Source organism: Mus caroli, chromosome 4 (assembly GCF_900094665.2).
Source record: "Mus caroli chromosome 4, CAROLI_EIJ_v1.1, whole genome shotgun sequence".
NCBI classification, from domain to species: domain Eukaryota; kingdom Metazoa; phylum Chordata; class Mammalia; order Rodentia; family Muridae; genus Mus; species Mus caroli.
The window spans coordinates 122,643,146-122,651,939 of NC_034573.1; the positions used below are offsets into that span (position 1 = coordinate 122,643,146).

The 8,794-nt window shown below is 48.9% G+C and overlaps 1 protein-coding gene across 2 annotated transcripts in view; it reads left to right on the top strand.

Moving 5' to 3' along the window:
- Fgr (FGR proto-oncogene, Src family tyrosine kinase) overlaps positions 1-4,062 on the top strand; it is a 27,871-nt gene extending 23,809 nt beyond the window's left edge. Inside the window, exons 7-12 of one of the 2 annotated variants that reach the window (XM_029476829.1) lie at positions 243-398; positions 532-711; positions 1,119-1,195; positions 1,491-1,644; positions 3,068-3,199; positions 3,295-4,062. In XM_029476829.1, coding sequence (XP_029332689.1) covers positions 243-398; positions 532-711; positions 1,119-1,195; positions 1,491-1,644; positions 3,068-3,199; positions 3,295-3,503 — 908 coding nt within the window. In that variant the 3' untranslated portion in view covers positions 3,504-4,062. The remainder of the gene's footprint in view (positions 1-242; positions 399-531; positions 712-1,118; positions 1,196-1,490; positions 1,645-3,067; positions 3,200-3,294) is intronic. The other variant, XM_021159617.2, reaches the window with a different exon arrangement.
- Positions 4,063-8,794: the final 4,732 nt, after the last annotated feature.

Consider the following 8,794-nt stretch of genomic DNA (forward strand, 5'->3'; position numbering starts at 1 on the left):
AGAGAGAGAGAGAGAGAGAGAGAGAGAGAGAGAGAGAGAGACCCTGTAGCCAAGGCTAGAACCAAACTCCTTTCTCTTTCCTCAGCCTACTGCATGCTGGAATTACCAGCATGAGCCACCATATTCCGCTAGGCCCTGGTTATTTATGGCAGCTAAGCTTGAGGTCTGATGCTGGACTGCATTTCGGAGAGAGTATCCATAACTTTCCATCTGTGACCTCCTTCCATCTGCCCTTCCTACAGAAGTGAATGATGGTCTGTGCTACTTGCTTACGGCTCCTTGTACCACCACAAAGCCCCAGACTCTAGGCCTGGCCAAGGATGCCTGGGAGATCGACCGTAACTCCATAGCGCTGGAACGCAGGCTGGGCACCGGCTGCTTTGGAGATGTGTGGCTGGGTAGGAGATGGGGGTGGGAATGGGGCTAGGGATGGGGGTGGGGATGGAGGATGCTGGGAGGTTGTCTGGGGTCTGGGAAAAGGCACAGGACTTGCGGGGAGCCAGTCTTGATGAGTATACGGCCACCGAGCAGGCACATGGAACGGCAGCACAAAGGTGGCAGTGAAGACGCTGAAGCCGGGCACCATGTCCCCGAAGGCATTCCTGGAGGAGGCACAGATCATGAAGCTGCTGAGGCACGACAAGCTGGTACAGCTGTATGCGGTGGTGTCGGAGGAACCCATTTATATTGTGACAGAGTTCATGTGCTATGGTGAGGGGGACAGGGTAGGAGGCAGGATTTGAATGGGTGGGACCGGGGACCTGCAAAGGAACTAGAAACTATAGTTCCAGGGGGTAGGGGGGAGAGGTTAGGGGCGGGGACTGTTGCGGGGGGCGGGGCCTCCTCTTGATAGAAGGTGCTTAGCCAACAAGTGGATCCCTTTGAGCATACCAGGCAAGCTCTGGGAATGGAGAGCCGACCTGGAGAGGAGTCTAAGTGGGTCGTGTCCAGGGGTTCGGAGGTGGAGTCAGAGCAGGAAGATAGATTGATCTAGGTGAAAGAACCGGGAGAGAGGGGGACAGAGTAAGGCTAGATTGGCTGGGTAAGGGCAAGGCCAGTGTAAGAAGGCTTGCTGGAGGTAGGGGCTTGCTGCTGATTTTCTGGCTGCTTCCCCCTAGGTAGTTTGCTGGATTTCCTAAAGGATCGAGAAGGTCAGAACTTGATGCTGCCCCATCTAGTGGACATGGCTGCCCAGGTAAGCTGGACCAGCAGGCATCATATCCCAGACTTCTCTTCTATTGGCCTTCCATAAACCCATATGCCTACATCCACAGAAACTGCAGCCTAGCCTAGCTTATGAGCTCTGAGACCTGAGGCAGGAAGATATTGTTGTCTCCCCATGTGCTCTGGGCAGCGGTGGGGTGGGGGTGGGGTGTCCATCGGGACAGTGGAGTTTTCAGGAGACTCCCACACACCCCTCAGGTGTAATTATGGTGTTGTGAGCCCATGCTAGCGCCTGCCTCTCACTTCCTTTCCCCCCTCTCTCCTAGGTAGCTGAGGGCATGGCCTACATGGAACGCATGAACTATATCCACCGAGACCTGAGGGCAGCCAACATCCTGGTGGGGGAATACCTAATATGCAAGATCGCTGACTTCGGGCTGGCACGCCTCATAGAGGACAATGAGTATAACCCCCAACAAGGTGAACCTCCCTAGAGACCAAAAACTCTAAGGGTTTGCCATGCACCCCACAGAGTAGGAAATCTTTCCCCATCCCTGATGATCCCAGACACCCCCGATCCTGATGTGAATCACATGCAATTCTGAGTTCAAGTCTCCCCTCCAACACTAGCTACCCACGTCTTGAGTTACCTAACATCTATGTGTTACCATTTCTGAGCTATAAAATAAAAATACTTAGTCCACAATAAGAAAATAAGTATTCCCTGGAGAGATGGCTCAGAGGTTAAGAGCACTGACTGCCCTTCTAGAGGTCCTTAGTTCAATTCCCAGCAACCACATGGTGACTCAACCATCTGTAATGGAATAAAATGCCTTCTTCTGGTGTGTCTGAAGCTACAGTGTACTCATATACATAAAATAAATACATATTAAAAAAAAAGCTGAGGGTATGGGGGACTTTTGGGATAGCATTGGAAATGTAATTGAGGAAAATACGTAATTAAAAAAAAAAAAAAGAAGAAGAAGCCGGGCGTGGCGGCACATGCCTTTAATCCCAGCACTTGGAAGGCAGAGGCAGGCGTATTTCTGAGTTCGAGGCCAGCCTGGTCTACAAAGAGAGTTCTAGGACAGCCAGGGATATACAGAGAAACCCTGTTTCAAAAAAAAAAAAGAAAGAAAGAAAGTATTCACCAGCTACCTAGTAAGTACCAGGCACTGCTAAATTGCTAAGTCTTTTTTTTTTTTTTAAGGTTTATTTATTTATTATATGTAAGTACACTGTAGCTAGGAGTCAGATCTCATTACAGATGGTTGTGAGCCACCACGTGGTTGCTGGGATTTGAACTCCAGACCTTTGGAAGAGCAGTTGGGTGCTCTTACCCACTGAGCCATCCCACCAGCCCCTAAATTGCTAAGTCTTAAGCAGATTTAAACAAACTAACTTTAAGTCTTAAACAAAAGACAATAGGATATAATAACACCAGATCTATAGCCAGAATGTCTAGATCCTAGCCACTTGTTGGTTGTGCTGGCTGGGCAGAGAACTTACTTGCCAACTTCTTTTCCTAACTGGTAAGTTGAGATCAATATGGTAAGGGCTTAATGTGTTAATTGGCATAGTTCCTAAAACAGTTCTGGGGCCTGTGGGCTATAACTCAGTGGGAGAATCCTTGCTTAGTGGAAGGGGGACTGAATTTGCTCCCAGTGCCATAAAACTCAAACCAAGACAAATGAAACTGTGACTGGCTCTCAGTAAAGGCTAGAGACATTCTAATATCTTATCTTGAGAAGCAAAATCATGTATAAAATAGCAGGTATTTCTGCTGTGCACAGAGACCTCTTGGTTCCCCAAGAAATCCAGTCCTAAAGTCCTCATTTTCTTAATCCAGCAGTTCCTAGGGACACCCCCCCCAATTAACCTCCCTTCTCCCCAATATCTCCAGGAACCAAGTTCCCCATCAAGTGGACAGCCCCAGAGGCCGCCCTCTTTGGCAGATTCACTGTCAAATCAGACGTGTGGTCCTTTGGGATTCTGCTCACTGAACTGATCACCAAGGGCAGAGTTCCCTACCCAGGTGAGCCAGGAGTTGGGGATGTGGTCGTGGGGAAGGGTCTCCTCCAGCCCCGCTCCCTTCTCCCTTCCTGTGGCTGACAGAGCTCCACTCCTCAGGTATGAACAACCGGGAAGTGTTGGAACTGGTGGAGCATGGCTACCACATGCCGTGCCCTGCAGGATGCCCTGCATCCCTGTATGAGGTCATGGAGCAGGCCTGGCGCCTGGATCCTGAGGAGAGGCCCACCTTTGAGTACCTGCAGTCTTTCCTGGAAGACTATTTCACGTCCACAGAACCACAGTACCAGCCTGGAGACCAGACATAGCCTGACTGGGCATCATTGACCCTCTGGGAGTATGTACTTGCTCTTGCCAATCCCCCGGGGCACTCTGGTCCCAGTGCCCGAGACTTGGAACCCCTGTGGAATCCTAGCACAGGATCAGAGAAGGTCCGATGCTCTGAAGCCATTTTATAGAGGGTGCAAATGGAGACGAGAAATTCATCTCTTACCTCCTCTGACCCCAAGTGTTCTTTCTTCCTTTCCCACCCATGCCCCATCCAAAAATCTAGGGCATCCCACTCATTTCACAGATGAAGTAAGTGGATGCTCAGAGCTCCTCTCTCGAACACTCTGACCCCAGTACCACTTTTCCTGTCCCATTAGGCTCCGACATACCGTTAGTCTCTCTCCCCATCTCCTAAAAATACTCATCCTTTGTCTAGTTATTTATAAAACTGTATTTCTCTTCTTCCACTTATCCCTTATTCCTGCTTTCCTACCTCCTATCAGCCCGCTCCAGCCCAAACCCTAAGAATTTAATTCTTAGCATCTCTTGAGTTTCTCTACATTACAAAAGCAGGTGACATCTTTGCTTGATTCTCCACCTTCAGACTGGATGCTCCGGTCCGGGCCCAAGTCTGAGGGAGAGAGCCGTTGAATGCTCACCACCCCTCTGAGGGACGTGTATGTGTTTATTCATTATGTAAGAACAGCGATGATGTGCACACCAGGCTAGGACAATTTCCTGAGCCATCGATGGAGAGGGGTGGTAGTCTGCAGGAGGCGAACAGGATAGCTTTGGCTATTTGTGGGGAGGGTGGAGTGGGGTGGTTAGCAGTTCCCTCTTACCTACTAAGTGCCAGATACCCAGCACGTGGGGCTTCAGGGCACCCCTATGTCCCACTGTTCACCCACATGTCAGTTCACCATGAGTTGAGAGACCCAGAAAGCAGGTGATTGCACAGTCTTAGGCCTCCATGGCAGAGGCATGGAGAAGAATACAACAAACTTTCTACAGCTCTCAGGTTCCCCAGAACACAGCAAGAGGAGGATGAAGGCCTAGCTCATACGACCTCCCTGGGGAGTAGGGTGGGTTCTTCCCCACCCCAGGGAGCTTTTGGAGACCTTTGGAAATATTTTTATTATAGTGACTTGGAGCACCTACTGGCTGGGATCGGAGATGGTAGACATCTTTGATGTACTTCTTGGATCCTCTGTGGAGAAACTGGTAGCTGGCATGCCTCTGTTTGGAAACCAGGAGAACAGGATATATGGAGTCTCACCTCTCCTGTCAGGAAGTGTTTATTGGCCCTCTGGCTTATTGCTGGGAGAGAGGAGAGGAGCCTGGGAGTTTGGAGTCACTGATGCACTAGGCAATTACTAAGAATTGACTCTGACGGGCCCTTCACTGAGCAGGACCCTGGGCACATAAAAATGAGGAAGAGCTATTCCTATCCTGGAGGCTTTCCCTTGGGTGGAGAAATAATGAATGAATAAATAAACATATACTTACCTTTTAAGAGAGAGAGAGAGAGAGAGAGAGAGAGAAAGAGGCATGGTCTCTTATAACCCAGGCTGACCTTAAACTCTCTACATAAGCCAAGAAGGACCTCGACCTCCCAATCCAAATGCTGGGATTACAGTTGTGTCCCACCTACCATGCCCAGTGTGGGGAGGCACACACCTTTAGTCCCAGGACTAGGGAGGCAGAAGCAAGAAGATGGGCATGTGTTTGAGGCCAGCATAGTCTACACAGCAAGGTCCAGGACAGCTAGGGATAATAGTGAGACCCTATCTCAAACAGACAGACAGACAGACAGACAAACAAACAAACTTGCCTGCTGACTATTAGATATGTTTGCAGTCTTTCTCCCGCATGTAATCTAATGCTGAGACTGTTTTCTATTAGTTCCACTGGATGAGAAAACCGAGGCCCAGAGTTGTCTGATATGCCTGGATCACTCAGCTGCACATGGTAGAGCTGATCTTACACAAAGCCCACGGTCTCTTCACTAGACTTCATTACCACTGGGCTTTAGAAAGGGTGGTGTGTGTGTGTGTGTGTGTGTGTTCTTTACTTACTGGCAGAAAGATTCCTAGAACCCTCTGCCAAACTGAGGAATCTAAAGAAAAGGGACAGGGTGGCATCTACTGAGAGTTCCCTGTGACCAGGGTTGTGCTGGAGGCTGTTGAATGGTGAAGGTGATGGAGAGATGACTCAGCGGTTAGGAGCACTGACTGCCCTTCCAGAGGACTTGGGTTCAATTCCCAGCAACCACATGGCAGCTCACAACTGTCTGTAACTCTAAGGATTGACAGCCTCACACAGACACTCACGCAGGCAAAACACCAATGCACGTAAAATAAAAATAAATAAATGGAAAAAAAAAAAAAAGAAAGAAAGATGGAGAGAATGCAGGTGTCACAGGATGGTAGACTTAGCTCTGTAGGCAAATCCTCAGATACCAAGGCTTTTCGAGGCCATAGGGTCCCAACCAGCCAAATTCACAAGAACTTGAGATACAAGCCAGAAGGCAGTGCTGTTACCGTCTTCCTGCCATGAGCCCAGTCACTGAGAATCCTGCCTCTGCCACTGGCTGGCTCCATGGCTCTATGCAAGGGTTTACGTTCCCCAGGTTTCAGCCTGTCCATCTGTGAGCTAGCGTTAAATGTTTAATACACGCACGTCAGCTGTCTGCCACTGCCATTGACAGAATGCTGACTCGGTGCCAGGGGTCCTGCTAAGGGCATGCTGCCATTTCAGCCTCACACAACCTAGAAAAACAGGCGGCTGTTCTGATAAACTGAGGTACTGTGAGGTAACCCGTGGACACCCTCACCATACACACACACACATCTATCCATTTTGAGATAGACCCCTTCCATGTCGCTCAGGCTCCTTAGTGCTGGAACCGTAGGCATATACCATCATGCCTGACCTAAGTCGGATTTCTGAAGGTGTCCAGGATATTAAGCTGGTAGATCAGGGGCTGGGACCAAGTCTCTAGCCCCAGACTTAGCACTTATCCTCCACAGCCCTTTCCTGGAACTAAGATATTCTTGTCTTCTGCCTCCTGGGGCTCTGCCTGCTGCCTTCTGCCCATGTGGTTTCAGTGAAGGCCCCAACAGTGCAGTGAGCCATCTGGAGTGCTCCAGGCCCCTCGCTGCTCTTCAGCCGAACCAGACCGTCCCTGTGTCTACAGGTTCCCCATCACTCCCTCCAGAGCAGCTGGATGAAGCTCCCTGGCACCCCCATCTCAGTGCCGCCTTCTGTTCCCTCCAGATAGAGCACAATGCAATTGATTAAGCTACAGCTCTTTCCGTTTCAATCACACCCTCTTTCGCCCTGCCTCCCTGAGATTACAGGCCGGTCACCTTGATTGCAGCTCGCTCCTGTTCACAAAACTCTTCGGTCGGTCGTTTACAAAACCATCTCCCGCCTCATTCACTCCCCCACCTGGCTCTTCTCCTCCGTGATGTGTAGATTTTACTGGCTTAAGGCTCAGAGGGCGATTTTATCTCCAGGTTCCATGCTTCGGGAGGGCACCTAATTGACAGGGGGGGGGGTGTTTCGCTTGCGTGGTCTAATTTGATCCTCACCACTAGGCTCTGCAGCAATGGGTGATTATAGCCATTTACAGAGAAGAAAATGAAGGTTCCGACCCTCACCCAAGGTCATTCCGTAAGGTGATAGAGTCTGGGTTTGAACTCTAGGACTCGTGTGTTCCACTGGCACACATGATAGAGCTGTGGGGCAAAATCTAATACTGATGCAGCGAGGCTGTGGATACAGGTGTCTCCGTACTTGCTGATTGCACTCAATTGGGACTAGAGAGGTGGCTCAATGTTTAAGAGTGCTTACCACTCTTGTAGAGGACCTGGGTTCAATTCAGAGCACCCACATCTGGAAGCTCACAGCTACTTGAAACTATTTCATGGGACTCAATGTTCCCTGGCCTCTGAGTACACTGACATGTGCACATTAACTCATGCATGCATGCATGCATACATACATGCATACATACATACACACACATAAGTAAAAATTAAATAACCCACCAACTTAGTCATTTGTTAATTTCATATACACCTGTTTTTGTGTTGCTCTGTTTGTAGTTTTTAATGGGCGTTGTTCTTTTTTTGTTGTTGCTGTCGTTGTTGTTTTGAGATGGACCTGGTCTATGTAGTCCAGGCTGGCCTTGAACTCAAAGTCCTCCTGTTTCTGTTAGTGTTGTCTCTAACTAGGCTGGTCTTGTCCAGGAAACATGACAGTAAACCATTACAACACACAGCAGCGAGGCCAGTGTAGGCGCCCATGGAGATTTCTTAGAGTATGTGGAATGGATTGGCTCTGAGGAAACAGGACAATGAAGTCATCCCGGTTGAAAGAATAGCACGTGCAAAGGCCCTGAGGTATAGCCAAGGGAGACTCATTCAGGCAAATGCAAAAAACTACATATGGGATGGCAGGGAGCTTAGATGAACCAGGGCAGAATAAGGATTAAAGGCATGTGCCACCACGCCCAGCTACCGACTACACTTCCAGAGGTCCTGAGTTCAATTCCCAGCAACCACATTGTGGCTCACAACCATCTGTAATGTGATTGGATGTCCTCTTCTGGTGTGTCTTAAGACAGCTACAGTGTACTCATAAATAAAACAAATCTTTAAAAAAAAAAAAAGAAAAAAGAAAAAAGAAAGAAAGAAAGAAAGAAAGAAAGAAAGCCAGGCAGTGGTGGTGCACACCTTTAATCCCAGCACTCGGGAGGCAGAGGCAGGCGGATTTCTGAGTTCGAGGCCAGCCTGGTCTGCAGAGTGAGTTCCAGGACAGTCAGGGCTACACCCTGACTCGAAAAAACCAAAATTAAAAAAGAAAAGAAAAAAAGAAAGCTAGAAAGAAATCGTCTGGGCGTCCACGGCACACCATAGGAGACCTTTCTGAGTCCCTCTGCTCCAAAACTGAGCTGGAGGAATCCTCTGTCCACTCCTGTGTTTTCCTGGTACAGGTGGAAGCCTCTCTCCCCTTAACCACTCCTAATCAGGCACTTGGCCTGGATGGCCTTGCAGTGATGCTTGCCCTCCACCTAGTGGACACTCTAGGAACTACATCCAGAAATGAAGGAAACTTTTTGCTGGGTGGGATGGTGGGGTGTCAGGTTCTAATTCCCATTTCAAAATACACAAAGTTTAATGGTGACCAAGCTCAGAGGAAAGATGGAGAAGATGACAGTTTTGGATGTGTTGGAGAACAGAGGAGGATCCAAAATCAATTGGGCAGGAATTTTTCTTTTTCTTTCTTTCTTTCTTTCTTTCTTTCTTTCTTCCTTTTTTTTTTT